Consider the following 19633-nt stretch of genomic DNA (forward strand, 5'->3'; position numbering starts at 1 on the left):
TGCTAAGCTAACTGTTAGTTTTGTCTGGTTCGTTCGTGTGGCGATATATGAGATGACGATTAAAATCTAAGGAGTTGCCGGTTATTTTAGGTTTTTTTGTGTCTTAAATTGAGTTTGGAGAGCAAGGAAAGGATTACGATAGAAAGGTGAGTCTTCTGTTACTGCAGTTACTGCGTTAGCATCGCTTGCTAATTGTTACCTTCAGAGTAAGTGACATATAAAAGAACGTTTTTCTGCTTGGTTTATTTTGCTATGCTTTTTATATAAACGCTGTAATAGTAAAAGTAAACAGGTTATACAGTGTTTCTTAAGGAAATATTTTGTTCAAAATCATAAAATTATTAAGACATATCGTGTGGTCACGTTACAATAAACATTAATGATTAATTTCACTGACAAAGCTAAATAAATACAGCGTCTGAAAGGACATTGGAGCTTAAATAGTTCAGATTCTGAATATCATACTTAATATAGTTGACACTCAGAGCATTACATTAGTTTTTATGTGATTAATATTTGCACTGTTGTCATTTACGTTTATGCATTTGACAGTGAAAGTGACATACAGTGCATTAAAGCTATACAATTTATCAGTATGTGTGATCTCTGGGATCGTGCCTATGACCTTTGCATTGCTAACATAAGGCTCTACCAACTGAGCTACAGGAACACATTGATATCACTTTGTCATGTCTAGATTAACATGTAAACAGCAATACACATTTATTAAACAATCTAAGGTTTTTCATCAATTGCATGTATTTATTTTGAATTGAATCATTTAATTTTCACAGGAGCCCAATGCAGTCAGCTGCAGACACTGTGGAGAATGCTTCCATCCTGTCTGGTGGATCGGCTCAGGACGGTCATCGCCTTTGGATTGGCAACATTGACCCCAAAATCACAGAGTAAGTCTTTTTCTCTGGGCTGGGCTTTAACTGCACTGCCTTCCAGGCAGACCTGTGGAGCTGTCTGAATGATTGATGAGATATATGTGTCTATGTGCTGGAGAAAGAGCAGATGACGACAAGGCGTGTTAAAGAGAGCCACTCGGCCATGGAGACCTGTTTTGCTGAGGGGCTGCCATCATTTCTCATTCACCTGGCGTGTTTACTCTGTGAACCTGTAGCGGCTGCTCAAGGTGGAGAGGGGGTGGGTGGGTGACACAGAAGGGAAGCGAAAGAGAAACAGCACACGTTGCGAGAGCGCCCCTGGAAAATGTACGGCTTGCCTGGGCTGGCGTCTAGACAGGCGTTTCCTTCCCACTCGCTCCTCTGTTTTTCTTTAAATAACCTGCTTGAATGAAAACAGCCGCAATGCCCATAGGCTGTTGATTGGGAAGATTAATTAGTTCACATGCTGGGAGTGTTTGTAGTAGCGGGTTCCACTTTTTGGGTCCTGGAGATCTTGCACACACAGACAAACACACACGGTCCTGCTATGGCAGGTCAAAGTCACCCAAAGGCAGTCTCTTTCCAAATAAGTGTATAATTGAGAACAGTAATTAAGGCAACATGGAGGTTTAGGCTTTGCACTGTTGCTGTGTAGAGATCAGAGATTAATGAAGTTTTCAGATTGGATATACTTGGTACACGGTCCCTTGGTCTTCGACTCACACTAAAGCAGAATCCCATGGGCATTTTCTGAATGACCTCCTCCATGTTTTGGTAAAATCGTTTAGTTCGCTTTACAACTATTGGAAAAATCTTTTTAAACTATTTTGGTATGCGCCGAGAACCACTGCTGTATGTAATGAGCATAATCTGAATAATTTAATATTTTCCTGCAATTCAATTTTTTTAATAGCAGACAATTCATGTAATTTAGAGATTTACTAATATTACCATTTTTCAATAATTTCTGATTATATAAAAATTTCTGATTGCCAAGGGATGCACAATACAAAATTTCTGTGTTGATACAGATATTCAGTTATTTCAAATGACATCATTTGATAACAATAGTTTACAGATAGTTTTGCTTTTTACTCCTTGTTTCAAATTTTTATGTTGTGAAATCCTAGAAACTGCAACTCAAAATATTCAGACAGTATGAGTTTTCCTGCCCCTTTTGATTGCCAGGATATAATCTGCTCCAATCATTGGCATTTTTTAAGCCAATGTCCAATAGGAGGAAAAATTATTGGTTGATGGTGCATCCCTAAATTAAATGTATGCTTTATGTACAATGTTAAGTAAATAATCATTATGGGCCTTTTAAATGTGACGCGGTAGACGCGTCACGCGAGTGTCTACTTGCAACATGCGGAAAGCGGCAAAACTCGAGTGAGTTTATAATAAAGCCCTTTGCAGTAGTATAGGCTAAGATATCTGCGCTATTATACTGAATTCATTGATTTTAAATAAGCAGGCACGTGAGAGCGAGAGAGAAGGTACCCAATGCACAAGTTGTGCATACACGTGCGCCCACGAGTCACACGGAAAGTGAAAGTATACCCAGCTACCTTTCACTCTACGTACAACGCGAGTCACATGCATCCTTTCCATATGGATCACGGATCAACGGCGATTTGTCACAATACTTTTAAAAGTGCATTCGAATCGATACGGAAGGTGCTGTATCGATGCGCGCATCGTCAGGCGTTGATGACGATGTATCGGTATTCTGAACACAGCACGACTACTGTACGTTGTGATTGGCCTGAATACCTCTGACATCAGCCGGAAATGTGACGCTCCTTACCATGTTTGAAAGATTTGCCTGCAATGCTTACATTACTTTCTGGCTGAAGCAAGAGGAATTATGATAATGTCGGTCTTGTCCACGTCATTCGGCCCAGGAAGTAAACTGTTGACCACAAATCCGTGTGTTTGTTGTAGTCCAAGAACAGATTTACTTTGGAGACGATAACTCGCATCATCGTTTGCTTTGGGTATGTACCTTTTGCATATTGTTAACATGTACATTTACACAACCTAGGAAATAAAAAATCATGAATCGGAGGATAGGTGCTCTTTAAGATAAATAGTTTTTTTTCTTTTTGTAAGCGCCAGCTGGCAGCCGTGTAAGGCTTTAACCAGTCATTAAACAGATTATTAGCAAACAATCATAGCTCAAAGTGTTGAACTGATTAAGGAGAAATTTGTTTAGAATGTCATTTCATTTCCAGAGCTATAGGCCCCCCAAAAATCTCACAGAAATATAAATGAGTAATCAAGAGCGTGGGACAGCGCTTAAGGCAAATCATCAAAATGTGACCTTGCTTATTGCAACCGTTGCAACGTCCGCTCTGTCAGCGTGATGCCAGCACCACCTAGACTTCACAAATCGTCTCCGTTATAAAAAGTGGCAGCGTTTACCGTGTGAAACGCCCCTTTAGACTGCATAAAATACATACAGAATAATAAAATAAAAGCAAAATAAAGCAGCCTAAATAAAACAGTCCATTTTGAACTTGTTGTAGAATTGGTATGTATTTTCATTATGCAAAAGTTTTCCAAAATATTTGTTTTCCAGTTTGTTCAGTATAAGCACTCCATTAGTCTCTCACGAGTTATTTTTCTGGCATCTGTGCACTAACAAACAATTACCATCTGTCAGTCTGCTATTAAAGAGCAAGGTAACATAATTGTTGGAATATTAAGTCAGGAGGACACTACATGTCCGGGTTGTAATTACTGAAAAGTCTGCCATTGCATTTATCTGATTCCCATTCGGAAGTTATGTGGACCACTTTTTATACCTATAAGTGCTTTTCATTGTAATTGTATGAAAAGAAACCAGTATAATTCTTCAAATTTTTTTTTTTTAGTATTACAGACAAAATAGAAAGTCATACAACGTTGAAACTGAATGAGGATGAGTAAATAATGACACAGCTATTCCATGACAGACTTTAGTATATCACAGGATTGGTCTTATGAAGTAAATGAAGCTAATTATTTTTTTCACATTTATCATTTTTATTTATGCATCTGGCATACCCTGTTAATCAAAGTGACTTTTACAGTGCATTAAAAGGTGGACTTTTTTAAAGGGGACATATCATGAAAATCTGACTTTTTCCATGTTTAAGTGCTATAATTGGATCCCCAGTGTTTCTATCAACCTAGAAAATATGATCAAGAACAACCCGGTAACTTAGTTTTGGTAAACCATTCTCTGCAAGCATGTAAGGGTGCACTCACACTATCCAAACCAAACCGCGCTCAGGCGCGTTTGACCCCCAAAGCCTGGTTTGTTTGACTAGTGTGATCGCTCTGTTCCGAAATATGGTCCTTGAGCCAAAACTTTACATACGTACTCTGAGGACACCAAAGATTTATTTTACATCTTAAAAGTCTTGTGAAATGTCCCCTTTAAATTTTATCAGTCCAGTATGTGTATTCCCTGGGTTTGAATCGATGACATTTAACACTGAAAACTCTATGTTGTGGAACATTGTAAAGGTAGTAATAGTTTATTTACCTGTAAGTAAAATGACTAGATATTCAGACAGCAGGTATTTCCCACTTTAGTTTGGTGGTCCTCAATTCTCATTTTCTTGTTGAAGTGGTCTACCTGAAAAGGTTATAGGTGCGATATTTCAGTGACGTCACTAAAGTCAGCTGTTAAAAATAGATCACCTATAACAATGCGGATGACGTTTCATCTGTTTTTCTGTCTAATGAGAATATCTGTCAGTATTTACAAAGACAAATGTTCTGCCCCACCTGATATATGCATTGTTTTTTGACATAAACACACATCCATTGAAGCCTTTGAGGTCTTGTTTCCCACACTAAAGGTTTGTGGCTTACCCGGCCTGTTGACACAAACTAGGGGTTGCTTTCGTAATAACATGCTGACATATTGACCTGTCCATGCTCCACTGGGGCCCATTTGGGGCCGGTGATGGATCTACCATGTGCCGCAGGTTGTTTGTGATTTCTGCTGTTGGAGCTCTGCTTTACATTGTCCGTTATGTGGTTGGCAGCGAGGAACAGAGAGCTGTATCCGATTGGACGGCCGAGAAGGAAAGAGAGCTGACCTTAAACCGCACGCTCTGAAATAGACACGTGTCTGTTGAAATATCTCTGTGAGCTCCAAATCTGTGCCATTCTGAAGTCGTCCTTCCTGGCACTTTATCCCCCAGCAATTTAGAAATTTAAAAGATCCTGGTGGTCAGGAGGCACTTCTATTTCTTCATCCAAATAAAAACATTCATTCTTTGTATACAAGAGCGTATATTTGGTTTAAACACTGGGAAAGTGTCAACTGTACATGTGTTTTGATAATTTACTGTATTATAATGTTTGTTGGGGTTTGCGATTTCTGGTTTTGACTATTCAATTCAATTGTATTTATATAGCGCTTTTCACAAATGTAGGGGAAAACGCAGAATAATCTATTTTAAATATAAGCAGCAAAATACAGCGGCTAAGAATAAATTGTACAATGGAGCGTAGAAATAATGTAACGTATACAGTAAAGTGCTAAGTTATGCCAATGTTGGCTGACTCTCCAGGGGATGAAAAAACCCCTAGGAGAAAAACCCTGTGGGAAACCTCCTAGGAGGAGAAAAACCCTTGAGAGAGATACATACATATATATAACTATTGCGGCATAAGTATATTACCCAGATGAGTTATGTGAATGCTTTGTTTTGGACAAACTAACTATTACGGGATAGGTACATTTACTTGACATTTTATGTGAATGCTTTGTTAAAGAAGAATGTCTTAAGTTTAGACTTAAAGTGATCGCCACACAAACTATGTTTCTGTGAATATGTAATGTTGTTGTAGTTAAGATGACATGATTTGTATTTGGATGGCACTAGTAAAAAACAGTGTAAAACGAATGTATGTCTTGTCACTTTCGATAAAACATTAGTCCACAGACCACCACAATTGGGGACCCCTAATGAAACCCCTTGTTTTTACAAGGACACACTAATAGTCAAAAATCATCTTGGGAGATTAAAGAAATCTGATCATCTAGCATTTATGTTTAAGGCTTATGTATATTTTTTCTATAAATGAAACTTTTTAAGTATTTTTTTAAATGTGTACACTGTACATTCAATGATTGATTTTAGTTTATTTTAAATTTTAAGTTAACACAAAGTTTTTATTTTCATAAAAGGTTTAGTTATCAATAATAAGCTTGGCTCAAACAGCTGATATGACATGCTTGGCTCATGACTACACTTTCGCAGAATAGTCCAGGCCAAAGAGTTTGCTTGCTCTCTGGGTAGACTCGCTCTTCCTCCCCACGGTACATTTTATAGCCCTCTGGGGGAGTGCATTGTGGCCTGAAAAAACCTACAGGTTGTCAATTTGAATCGGGACACTATCAATTCCTCAATCTGCGTCAAGTCAGGAAGATCCCGTGGCTCGAGCCTGAGAGGGTGGAGCCTGGGAAAGTGCGAAATTCTACTTGCAGCAAAGCTCTTGGGAGAGAAGGGGAAACATTAGCTTAGGACCCCCAGTTCTGTCCAAGCTCCTACCTTTCCAGTTTTAAAAATAACTCTCAGCGATCCAAAACAATATAGAAATCTCAGGAATCTCCTTCGTTCACTGTCTAAAACCACTCCCAAAGCACTCTGCATGTCACGCTGGGACAACAATAAAATATAGAGGGAGGTTTCACAAACGTGTTGTTTCACAAACGTGTTGTTTATCTAACGTGCGATTTTCAGCATCATGTTTACAGTATATAATTCACAGAGTCTCAGTTTCCCAGCTGAAGGAAATGCATTGTATGCCTTCCTCACAAGGAGATCTATAATACCTATAGATGCTGTCCATTAGCATTCCCATTTATTTTAATAGCAGTTGCTCTTTTGCTGCAGTTTGTTTTCACAAACCCACTTTCCAGCAAGAATGTTTACACGCCCCAGTAGTACATTTATGCTTACTTTTTGCATTTGGCAGATGCTTTTATCCAAAGCGATTTTAAAATGCATTACGGCGTATACATTTTATTATTAGCCTATATTTATTCCTGGGATGAAATCCACAACCTTGTGCACTAACCACTGACCTACAGGAACAGAAGTTGTAAAGATTATTGGTACTTAGCACTTTATTTAAAATTATACAACGGGCTGTTGAATAATTTATTCTGATTGGTTGAGAAACGTCCCACGCCACAGGCATGAATTACGCATTTATGTTAGGTCGCGCTAGACCGGACCTAGACGAAAAGTTGTGTTTTAAAAGAGCATATTTTTTAGCCTGGGTGCCAGCCGATCTTAGCCCCGCCCACCACGATTTGAAATACGGGGAAGATCGGTCTGGGGATTCACCGTTGAGGAGCTACTATGAGAATACCAAAACAGGCCGACGAATCAAATTGTGAGGGCGGGCTTTATACGATGATTGACAGATAAACGACAGTAACGTAATGAACCACGTCACCAAAGAGCGCGTGTGTTGAATGGCTGCCGCTGTAGAGTTTAGATGTGTGGATTCTGACATTGAGTCTGTTCTAAAAGATATCGACAGAGCATTGATTTTAAAAGAGGAACAGAGAAACGCGAGCAGGGCATTTGTTGATGTTTTTGCTGTCCTTCCTATGGGATTCGGCAAAGGTTGGTCGCAACTGAAATGGGCAACCTTATCATGGCGATGCAACTCTGCGTGCACGACGAGATGGATATAATTAGCGGTCGTTGCCAGCTTCTTTTCGGAAGCCTGGAGTCGTGGTTGCTGAATAAGTGGAGGGACATGCTAGGCTCCAATATTTTCAAGCCAACGTAATGGGTATCGTCGTGGATGAAGTTCACCTAACGTACAAATGGTAAGAGATAGTCATACTCTATGACTTAGTAAATACTTCATGTTGTGATAAACGAAATGTTGTAAACATAGTAGGTGTTGATGTACATTCGCTAACTCAGACTTAGTATAATCACAATGTTAGTGTCATTGTAGCGAAATAACTAGCAGTTCGGTCAGGCTGCAAAGACGTAATTTCAACATACACTCCGTTGCTCTGATTGGTCGTAGGTCTATCCAATTGGGTGCAGAGGCATTTTTCGGTTGAGACACGCCTCATAATTATAGCTCAATGGAGCGGTATCAGACTCAAATTCTGACTAGAATTGAGTATGACAACGTCAGGCTACATATTTTTTATTTTTCTTGTAAAAAATGACAATCGTTTCACTAGATAAGACCCTTATGCATCGTTTGGGATCATTTATTGTCCTTTGAAACTGTTATGTGTTGAGTTAAGTGTTAAGTGTTGGTGTCCATTAAAGTCCATTAAAATGAGAAAAATCCTGGAATGTTTTCCTCAAAAAACATAATTTCTTCTCGACTGAACAAAGAAAGACATCAACATTTTGGATGACATGGTGGTGAGTAAATTATCTGGATTTTTCTTTTAAGAAAATGGAATATTCCTTTAAGGTGCACCATCTGATACGGTCTTGTTAATACAGCCGCTGCAGCTCCCCCTTGTGTTTTTTAAAGAGATGTGCAATCATTGCGGTGATCTGATATCATTGCGATGGGGTCAAACAATTGCGGTGAGACAATTATTTAATCATTGTGACAGCCCTGCCTGTCAAATGTCTGAAAATAACCACTAGAGCAATGTTTGTGAGAACCGTGGTATAGGCTTAATAATTTACTTAATTCCTTTGAATTGTTAAAAAAATAATGCATACCCGCTTCGCGTTGTGCCACATTATCACCCATGGGTGTGCATTATTTTCAAATAACTCAACCCTGAACCTAAACCTAACCTTTGTTAAGTACAGGCAGTTACCAGGAATTTGTTGGGTAAGTAAAGGCACATTGTCAGAAAAAAAGTGGTCAAAAAGATTCCCTAGCTGACACTGGGGTGCTACCCTTTCAAGTACACCTTTGTACCTACAGAGTTTATATTAGTACCTCAGAGGCATATCGGTACCAAACAGTGCACAGTAGTATCTCAAAGGTACACATTGGTAACAAATGTATTATACACACTAAAAGGTGCATATTAGGACCTTTTTAAAAGCCCTATTTTTTTTCAGCCAATGCACTGTTAAAAAGTATACTGTAAGACAAGTGCACTTGACCATACAGCATTCAAATGTTGTTGCTGAATAGCAGAAAGATTAATGCAACTTTGGGTCAGAGAGACCCTTTTGCAGTCATGTTCATGCTGAGTCAAGTCTCATGAAACGTTAACAGCGTGGATGATGTACTGGTGAACATGCAGAAGCAGGGATGTTTGGCGTATGGACAGAAAACGCTCTTTTCTTACACACAGACTGCATGCTAGACTGCCCTTGAATATCGTGGACACGGCTGTTTGAAGGATCCTGTTTATACAGCTCTTTCTGTATTTAGATTGCACAGATCCAGTGTAATCGTGAGGTGCTCCTGTTTTTTGGAAAAGCAAATAATTGTTTTTTTATTTAGGTGCTCTTTATTTTAAGTTTCAAGTATCAAGTAAATGACCAATAGTTTAGCAAATTTGTTTTTCTTGTTTGGAGTCGTATGGAGGTTAAGTCTTTCACTTTTTAACACATCTACTTGTACTTATGGGTTATGGTATGAAGTTCCTACATTTCATGATCCAGTCTATTCCTGGTGCGTTTTGTTCCTGTAGCTCTTTTGGTTGAGCATTGTGTTCGCAAAGGTCATGAGTTTGATTGATATATACATACTGAAAAATTGTATACCTTGATTGCAGTGTAATTTACTTTGGATAAAGCTCCCCAGAATACACAGACGAACGTGCGGTGACGCGATTACGCGATTACGCGTCTAGTCTAAACTTTACTTCCGGTTTCTGTTTGTTTAATGATTAGTTCGTTCTGTTTGTTCTGACTAGTTGCTGAAACTGAACTCTTAAACAAATACCAAATAACAAATGTTTGGGTTTCCTAAGTAATCTATGTGTTGTTTATTTTGCTTTTTATATAAATAAACAAGGACATTGTTGTTTTTAATCTTAGCGGAGTTTACCGGATGTTACGTGTTGACCACGAAAGCCACTTGTTTATGTTGTTACTGCTGAAACTGTCTATAGTATGTTTTTTACTTATATGCGAATGTACGCAAACAGTCGAACGCACAGCCTTGCAAAGCACAGTTCATTTGACTCAAAAGGCTAAAGTATAGGCCTTTTTATTTGTACGTGGACATGCGCGTGGCGCAGTTTTTGTCGTAAGAAGAGTGCAAACGTACTGTACGTGCATTGCCGAATTTCTCAACCAATTCATATAAAACATTTAACAGCGCCGTGGTATAAGAATCAAATAAACAATACATTGCAAGGCTGTGCATTCGACCATGCGCGTACGTACGTGTACATGTAAAAAACAGACTTCGTGTTATACAGACACGTGTGCTGACGTTCGATGCATGTGCGTCAAATTGCAATACTTCTCATGGCCTACATACTACTTACTCCTGTATGCGAATGCGTGATGTACGCATACAATGTCCGCAAGGTTTCGGTGGTGCTCGTTCAGTACTTGCGCACTCCTGATAGCGAAAATTGAGTCATACACACTGTACCCGAAAATCGCATACATGTAAATTTAAATGGACCATACTCAGACCTTTAGTAAAATTTTGTGTTTTTACAGCTTTTTTACAGTATTTGGAGCTGGGGTTTATTTTGCATTCATGCTCTAATACATCAAGATCTTTTTGCTTATACAGGCAATATGAGTTTGAATACAGCTAGAGATTTTCTAATCCGTATCAACATGATACAGATGCCATGCATTCTTGGATTACATTTTTTCCCACCCTTGTCATGTACTGACATTTTTTTTTAAAGGATTCAAAGTGTCAAAATAGTGTGGGCATGGGTGTTACCTAGTAAAATCCCAGTCTCCTATTGGCTGGCTGAGAGTTGAAGCTGCACTTATTTGTAATTGTCTTAAATTAAACTCTCGTGGGAATTCGGGCTTCCGCTGTTTTATATCCTCATTGTCCCTCTGCCGTATCCTTTGTATTGTGTAAATAAAAGATTTACAACAGCTAAAAAGGTGTAAAGAGTCCTGTCATTCTGATAAAGCTTAATTTGTAAAGAATTATGATATGATGTCATGCATTTTTCCCTTGTGGCTTTAATAATGGTTATTAATCATTTTTGTTGCGTACATATTGTAGGTTAGTGGTGTGTACTAAGGAAAGCATCACTAATACTATTGTTTAGGATTAGAGATTTAAACAAGCCACTTGTCGCCTTTGTGATACATGGATGAATGATGGCATGAGCTTAACAATCAGACTTACAGTTGTTACCTGTTGGGCAGTAGTAGAACAGGTGAGAACATCTTATAGCCCTACATTAAATGGCAAACCTGGCTGAGCCGTATGTGAATATCAATTATCTTAGAACCCCGACTTGGGAAAGGGCTCTTTTGTAACCACCCTGAGCAGTCTAATAACCATATGCCAATGTTTTAAAGGAATGCACTTTTTACAATTTTGCACTACTGTGTTACAAGTGCAGACAGATTTCAGAACATCTCGCTCTGTCTTCTTGCAGGTACCACCTAGTGAAGCTTCTCGAGAAGTTTGGCAAAGTGAAGCAATTTGACTTTCTATTCCACAAATCGGGTCCTTTGGAGGGTCAACCAAGAGGATACTGTTTCGTCAACTTCCACACCAAAGAGGTTCTTTGCTTTATTCTCACCAAGTTAATAAATATTTCAGTTCATTCAAATTATGTGATGCAAGTTAATAACAAAGCTGATGGAGAGGGAGTCTGAAAAGAGACGAATGTGTGCTCAACAGATATGACCGATACCCTAAACTGTAAAACTAGTAATCCAGTACTGTCCTCTATCATTATGCCGTACTCACTAAGAGCTAAGCAGACACACAGGAAGGTTTGGAATCGAGAGGCTTTAAGGGAGTGGTTCTCAAACTTTTTCAACATCCCTTGTGTACGGTGCATTCCTACGCGGCCCCCCAAAGAAAATTAATGACAAAAACAGTTCTAAAACTCAACATTTTAATTAAAAAAACATATTAAATTATACAAAGTAGTCCTTTTGGTTAGTAGTCTTATTTTTTTTAGGTTTAATTACACAGAATTCCTGATAAATTAATGTATTCACACAAATCTCTTATAAGTCATATCTTTTTAGAAATGAAGAGTTTGGTTCCAAAACGTTATAAACGCCATTAAAAAAAAATGAATTGCCACCAAAATCAGTATTGTATCTGGTCCATATTAAAAAGTAAATTCTTAATTTTACACAAAATCCAATATCCAGCGTGTTATTCTGTCATCTTTTCTCCCTTTTTTGCTAAAACGCAATAAACGCCACTCCTTGTTTCTGCAGAATGCAAAAAATCGGGTCAACCAATCACAGCGCACCATGATTCCACACACTGTAAACAATAATGGCTGCGCTTTAAATACACACAGAATCCTAGTTTTCCTCATCTACTTTGAACTTTGTGATCAACAAACAAACAAAAACAAAATAATACTTTGATGGACTTGCTAAACCTGTGGTGGTTTTCTGTGATGGGAAAGAAACGTAAGCCATCAAAATCTTACACGAGAGGCACTCGGGAGACGGAAAAAATACCGGTTGCTTGTTCTCTCATCAAGCTTCTGTCATGCAAACACATTGACCCCAGGGAATCTTATAAAAAAACGTTCCATTATTTTACACGAAGCCAACGAAAATCGAGCAGGACCAAAACATTTTTTGTCAGCCAAACCCCCTTGACATAAATTATTTACTCGAAGTACCCCCATAGATTTTATATGAATATTTCAAGAATTTATTAGCACATTTGCATGTTCAACTTCAAAAACATTTATTTTTTATCGGTTTTAAAGTTTTTATCAGTAGTATTTTATTGTTACCCATTATTGGACCTTCTTCTGGTAATTTCCTTGAATTGTGTATTTAAATTATCTGTCCATTTTGCATAAGTTTTCAGTTTTCTAATACATTGTTGTGTTGTGTAATGGCACATGACATTCAGATTAAACAAATAATTTAAGTTTAATTTAGATTATTTTAAAATTATTTATTTACATTTTATAATGTTAATGATCTTTTTTTTTCTCAACTCACCAACCCCAGTTTGGGAAATTCTGACATATTGGAATGAGAGATGGAAAAAATGAAATTAGTGTTTTTTCGTCACCTTTTGATTTCGTTGTTTGCTTGCTTTATCACTTACGTTTTGCTAATTGAGCCTTGGTTGGCTATGCCAATCAGCCAATCAGAATGATCTGCCTCCCACACGAAACCCACATTGATAGTGGTTATACTGCTGAATCGACCATAAAAGGTGAAGGTTAACTTACTGTAGCTGGGGGTGCGGAACACCAAAAAAACTAAGTCAGACGATGCTTAAAATCTGCCCACGGCCGACCATTGGCTTGGTGTGTACCTAGCTTTAAAGATTACCTTTTAAACACTCTAAAAAGGGCTGGGTTATTTTTGACCCATAATGGGTAAATATTGGACAGAACACATGGATGTTATGCAGCCATGGGGTATAATAACCCAGCAGTTGGGTTAAAATAACCCAGCATTGGGTCAATTTTTAACCCAGCATGTGTTCTGTCCAATATTTACCCATTATGGGTTAAAAATAACCCAGCCATTTTTAGAGTGAATGTTTTATTTTATTTTATTTTATGTAATTAATTATTTTATTGTGCAATAAACCTAAAAAAAGGCCAACAACCAACAGAACTACATTATATAATTGATAAAGCAGGACCTGTCAGATACTGAATATGCACAAATTTTAATGTTTGTGGGCTGTTTGAATTGACACAGCCCCTCCCCCAGAGAATGTAAATGTTTAATAGTTGACGATTGGCTTTTTTACTGGACGGTAAGACTCGAACTGCATTATTGACCTTTGTGTTCTCCCCATTTATAGCAATAACAGTGATGCATCTTGTTATTATTAAATATCTTCGATTTTATTCCCAGTTCCCTAAGCTGATTGTGAGTGCAAGGTGTACTGCAATCTGGCATACATTACTGGGACTGAATAGCATCACTAGACTGTGATCCAGACATCTGATTCATCTCCTTATAAAGCTAAAAGTGCTCTTGTCAACATCACATGGATATGGATATGGATATAGTCCAGTCCGTTACGTACTGTTCTATTGTTTGATCATTATTTGATAAATCACCGTTGCTGTGATTGCAAGAAAATATACAAGTATTCTGTTAATAGCGTGATGGTAATTGTGGCAGACAATCAGCCACGAGGCCTGCTGGCGCTAACTGGAAGTTTAAAGTCACTGCCCAACGCTATTACAGAGCATTTAAAGTCTGTTTAACTGAATTACTTGTGTTAAGTGAATAAAGATTTTGCACTAAAGAAAGAAACAACTGAAAGTTGACTATTTAGTAAGTTTGCCTTTAAGTGTCAGATTCCCTGGGACAAAGTATAGTAAGAAATACATATAGACAACAAATGTAACATGTTAGATTTTAATAATCTTAAATAGTGATAGACCCATATGTTGTAGTGGCCAAATGTAAAGCCAAAACCTGACAGTAACATGACCAATTAGAGATGCACGATTATGACCAGTGGCGGCTCGTGACTGCTCATCCGAGGGTCGCAAATTCAAAATAAGTGTTCGGAGTGTCGTGTGTTGCTTGCGTTTTCAAAATATGTGTTTGTTGCGTCATGTGAACCATTTGTATCATGTGTTTTGTCACAGTGGGTGCCTGCTGCACACGCGTCGGAACCGTTTATGATAAAAGAGACGCTCAAGTTCACAAAATACACGCAAGACACTCCCTTAACAGTAAACTCTGATTACGCATCAGATTATGCGAGTATCTGGCAAACGCAAGCTTCACTTTTATCATAAACCCTTTGGGCGCGTCTGCAGCGGGCACTTGTTTTGACACGACACGTGATGCACACAGGATCTCTCGATGCGCAGAACACATATTTTGAAATAAGGAACCACACACATGACGTTGTCATGAGCAATTCGGTCCCCCCTGGCAATTCTGCCCCCTTAGAACCCCCGCATGGTTCCATTGGCTGAAATACTCCTCATGGGTAGTTCTTAGCGCCTTATTACAATTTCTACAAAATCGCGTTATGATTTATGTAGTTAGAACGTTGTTAACATTACAATTGATGTCTTTTAAATTATATGTTTCATATAGTAGTATGTCTATAGGTGGGAGATCTACACATTGCTTGTGTCATTTTATAGATATTATATACTGTACCATTTCCACTTTTTTACTGTGTAATTTACTTATACAAAACATGATTACATAGTTTAACCACACATTAAAATTATAATTTAAAAGCCATGATTACTACACTTTTACTATTAAAAAAATACATTCCGTAAGGTATGTTAATAATTTACAATAATAAAAGTAGTGTTTTTATAAAGCAGATGATGACACAAAAGTACTGACGTGTCTGCAACATGAATATTAGTTATTATATTATTTTTTGTTAACTTTTTTTTTAATTGTATGCTTCTATTTTGTACAACGTAATTAGCTTGCTAATTAGCTGTTTTATAACTTTCTGTGAACCAGCTGGCAAATATTTTTCAAGTGCTTAAAATGGGTATATTTATAAATATAATGCAAAATATCTAGTCTCTGACTAACAGCATTTCTTAAATATCGACTTCAAATTGGTTTATTGATATCGGTATTGCCACTGACCGTAAAAAAAACATATCGGTCGACCACTAATTCTATAATTTATTTTGATAGTGGTTATCAGTTTTGTTTTCTGTTCCTCACAGGAAGCTGAACGGGCCATTCAGCGTCTGAATGGGAAGCTGGCGCTGTCTAAGAAATTGGTGGTGCGCTGGGCTCATGCTCAGGTAAAGGTGAGTAATCCTTATGATCTTTCATATTTACATTCAAGCTCAATTGAATATTTGCGTTTTGGGAAACGACAGAGATAGGTGCTTTGTAAATCTATTCAGTTTCTAAAAAGGATATTTATTTAAAGAAGTAATGTGGGTTTTTTAGCTGCATCTAGCAGTAATATTGCGAATTGCAAGCAACCTCAATTTCAAAACGCATAGAGAAGCTACAGTAGCTGCCACAGGACAAAGATGTAGTTGTCTGAGACAACATAGGGACGAAACGCGCTCTTTAGAGCAGTTTGTCCATTTAGGGCTACTGTAGAAACATGACGACGAATTCCATGTAAGGAGACCCACGGTTTATGTAGAAACAGCTCAATCTAAGGTTCATTATGTAAGGTCTTTATACACCACTGATAATATAGTTATGTAAATTGCATTTCTGTCAAGAGATCCTTCTAAAAGTTACACATTGCACCTTTAAATTAAGTATTTATAAGTCACCATATTATCGAAAAATACACCTTGCCTCATGGCGGTTTAATATATATTACATTTATAGAGTTAAATTTCTTGTCCAAAGGAACTATATTGTAATATATACTATTCCAGCAAGATAAATTATTCGTACCATAAAATGAGATTTTGGGAACAGCGCACACCCCTATTGCCAATAGTAATGGCTCAGTTCTGCAGATGGTACAACTACATATAGAAATGGACCTCTTAAGCAGCCCTGGTCTTTAACAATAGGCAGCTGCCGGTGAGAGTGAGGAAATCCTGTATGGTTGAGAATCACGCCCCTCCTGTGCACCCCCCACCCCTCCCCATCTAAAGGGAAAGGGACATCAGGCAGGGGTCAAGGTCAACAGTGCAGAGTTGTTGACAACAAGTAGCAGCACACAGGTCTGGTCCCGTTGACCACCCTCCACCCAACATTGTGCACGATTTGTGTGAGGCGGGTGAGAATATGTGTTAGTGGGTTGGGTGGTCTCCTTGACAACGGGTCATGGATACATTTGGGTGTCAGTGTATTATCCTGCGACGTGTTTATATCAGTCCTTCACGTTTGTTCAGGGGAGCTATTTGATAAATATGTTGTATAAATGTAAAAAATGGTTTGCCTTATGTTTGGGCAGAGTGTAGCGATGTAAGAGAAAATAATAAACACAAGGAAAATGTTGAATTTTTATGTAGCCTAATGTAATGTAGAGGATCAGTGACTGGTTGTTGGAATGTTGACGTTTGGCTTTCTGTATTTGAAGGAAATTAAAAAACGGATACGGTTTCACCAGTGAGTTTAAAGTTGACATAAAATCTAAATTCATCCAATTTTCTTAATAAATGTTTTTTTATCTAATTGTGTTTAATTGATCTGTGCCAATTATTCTTAATTGTCATCAAAATGTATTAACTTTCCTCTACAAAAAATAACATATTAGCCAGGGATGTACACTATTAAGTGTTGAATGAATGTTTTTTGAAAACTAGTTAGTGTTGGATATGAATTGAGGTAGTAAACATAATGCATTCTAATAGAATTAAATATTTATTTATATATTTATTTATTTATTAATAACCAGTGTTTGAAATGCCCCCTACATTAGTTTGTATTTAAATATTTAATTTAATTTAGATGATAGTTCATGAAAAAATGTACTATTTTTAATACCATTATGTAAAGGTAAGAATTTCTATACATGCTCTAATTTACATTAATGTTTTCATAACATTCAGATGCCAATGGATAGACGCACGTTCTGCCCTATTACTCAGATTTTTTCATAGATACGTTTATTTTTCTTTTATTCTTTATCTGATTGTTTTTATCATCTTAAGTATTGACTATGTGCATTTAACAATTTGAACGCATTTTTTAATTTCTCTGTTTTTATTTTCAACAGGATCTCATAAAACACTTGGCTGTCACTATGCTGAAGGTCGTAAGGATTGTTTGATTTGCACTGTTCTGAGTGGGCTGAATGTGCATGCCATTGCTCTGCAATCCTGTTTTTCCCACAATGCTGTAGGGCGAGAATGTGACCAGTGTGCAGTGCAGTGTTAGTGTGAGAAAAGATGATTCGCAACTTCATAGCAGTACTTTCTTAATTTATTCTCCACAAAACATCTTAAAGAAAATGTTACATTTTTTTTATAAATGTATTACTCCTTTGTAGCTATATACTTAAAAAAGATCAAGTTTTTGTGTGAAGTAACTTACGTGATAGTCTTCTTATAAGTTAAACGGCCAAAGACATTTAACAAGCACTCAACTAGTGTTCTGCATTATCATTAAAAGCGTCTGATTGGATAAAAGTGTGTGTGCAAGAAGAGTCATCCATATTCTTAAGTGTAGTACTACAGTAGCTTATAAAAAGAATACAAATGGACTAAAAGTCACATTTTCGTTTGATTTCAGGGGTTCTTTATCTACTGTATGTATTTTGCTTGTCATCTTCTTTGTCTATTTTGGTCTCTTTATTTTCTTTTTCAGAAATTTGAACCCTTTAAAGGAGAAAAGAATCTGCCGACCAGTTTAGAGCCTTCATCCAGTGAAACAGATGCACTGCCAACCAATCTAAGGTTTGCATTACTGCTGGAGCCCTCTTGTTGTTTTATCATCATTTATCTTAAAATTTCAAATTTATCTCTTAGTTTGCTCCTTTTGTTCTACTTATTCAAGTTCATTCTGGTCATTTTCACAATGAATATTTGTATCCCTACAAATTTGTGTATAATATGTCTTGGAATGACTTAATGTACGTTTTTACTTCTGTTATCAAGGTTTGTGCATTTTAACTCAAAAATCTAGTAACAAATATATTATTATGAAATAGTTTCATATTTTATTCTTTTCAAACTATTTTTATTATTAACTATCAAATTGTCCATCTGCACTGCTTTGTTTGAACAAAAGTAATACTTTTTCATGTCTCTCTGTTCTCTTTCCTCTGTTTAAAGTATTAATGCAAAGATACGGGCCATTGAAGCCAAGCTGCAGATGATGGAAGAAAACCCTGATGATTATTCTGGACCTTCAGCATATATCTACAACAAACCTCCTGATAAGAGGGACAAGAGGTCTCAGCCCTACCACAAGCAGTTCCGCAAATTCAGGAGATGACGTCTCAAAAACACTATAGGTGTCCCGGCACTGAACGGACCAACACTGGTGTGCACATTGTGGACAGAGATGTACTGTATAAAAACGAGCTGATCTAATCTCTCGGCCAATGTGAGACTGTAAAGTATTATGAAAAAGTGTAACACTGTTTGTAGTGTTGTGCTGTTTTCAGGCCAGTGGAGGAGTGCTGTTATCGTGAACGGCATTTACTTGTGTAAGCAGGATCTAGCAACAAGCATTCTGGTGAAATTTACCTTTTCTAAATATTGATGTTAGTAATTTCAGTTCTTTAGGGAGTGATAACTTTTGGATTTCGAGTTTTCAAACACATTTTCACAAAACGGTCCCTTGATGTTCTCCAGAATGCAGCTCCTGTTGTTTGTGTTGATTGTTTTTTTATTATTATTATTGAACTGACCCATGTGGTTTCATGCTGTGCTGCTTGTGTGTTGTTGTGTGTGAGTAAAATTTACTACTAAAGATGTTTACATGGGTTACTCTGAGCTATATGCATATAAAGAAATGACATTATTCTGCTTAGTACAGTTATATTTACAATTCTTTATCTATTAATATCTTATTTTAATTAGTTTTTATGTTTAAAGTGAAAAGGGCTTCTGTCAGATCTGCACAAGGCATCACAACAGTGTGTTTTTTGACAGTTTGGGTGAATTGTAAATATCCAGATATTTTGATAGATTTTGCTCATGCCATGTTTAGAAATAAATCAAATGTTACGCATATATG

General features: G+C 37.3%; 1 protein-coding gene across 1 annotated transcript; it reads left to right on the forward strand.

The window, feature by feature from the left end:
- Nucleotides 1-3: 3 nt before the first annotated feature.
- On the forward strand, nt 4-19629 carry rbm18 (RNA binding motif protein 18). The gene is made up of 6 exons (XM_055209044.2): nt 4-146; nt 795-908; nt 11452-11578; nt 15694-15774; nt 18257-18345; nt 18724-19629. Exons 2-6 carry the CDS (start codon nt 802-804, stop codon nt 18884-18886), a joined length of 567 nt encoding a protein of 188 aa, XP_055065019.2. The 5' UTR covers nt 4-146; nt 795-801; the 3' UTR covers nt 18887-19629.
- The last annotated feature ends 4 nt before the right edge of the window (nt 19630-19633 follow it).

Source organism: Misgurnus anguillicaudatus, chromosome 12 (assembly GCF_027580225.2).
Source record: "Misgurnus anguillicaudatus chromosome 12, ASM2758022v2, whole genome shotgun sequence".
Lineage (NCBI taxonomy): Eukaryota > Metazoa > Chordata > Actinopteri > Cypriniformes > Cobitidae > Misgurnus > Misgurnus anguillicaudatus.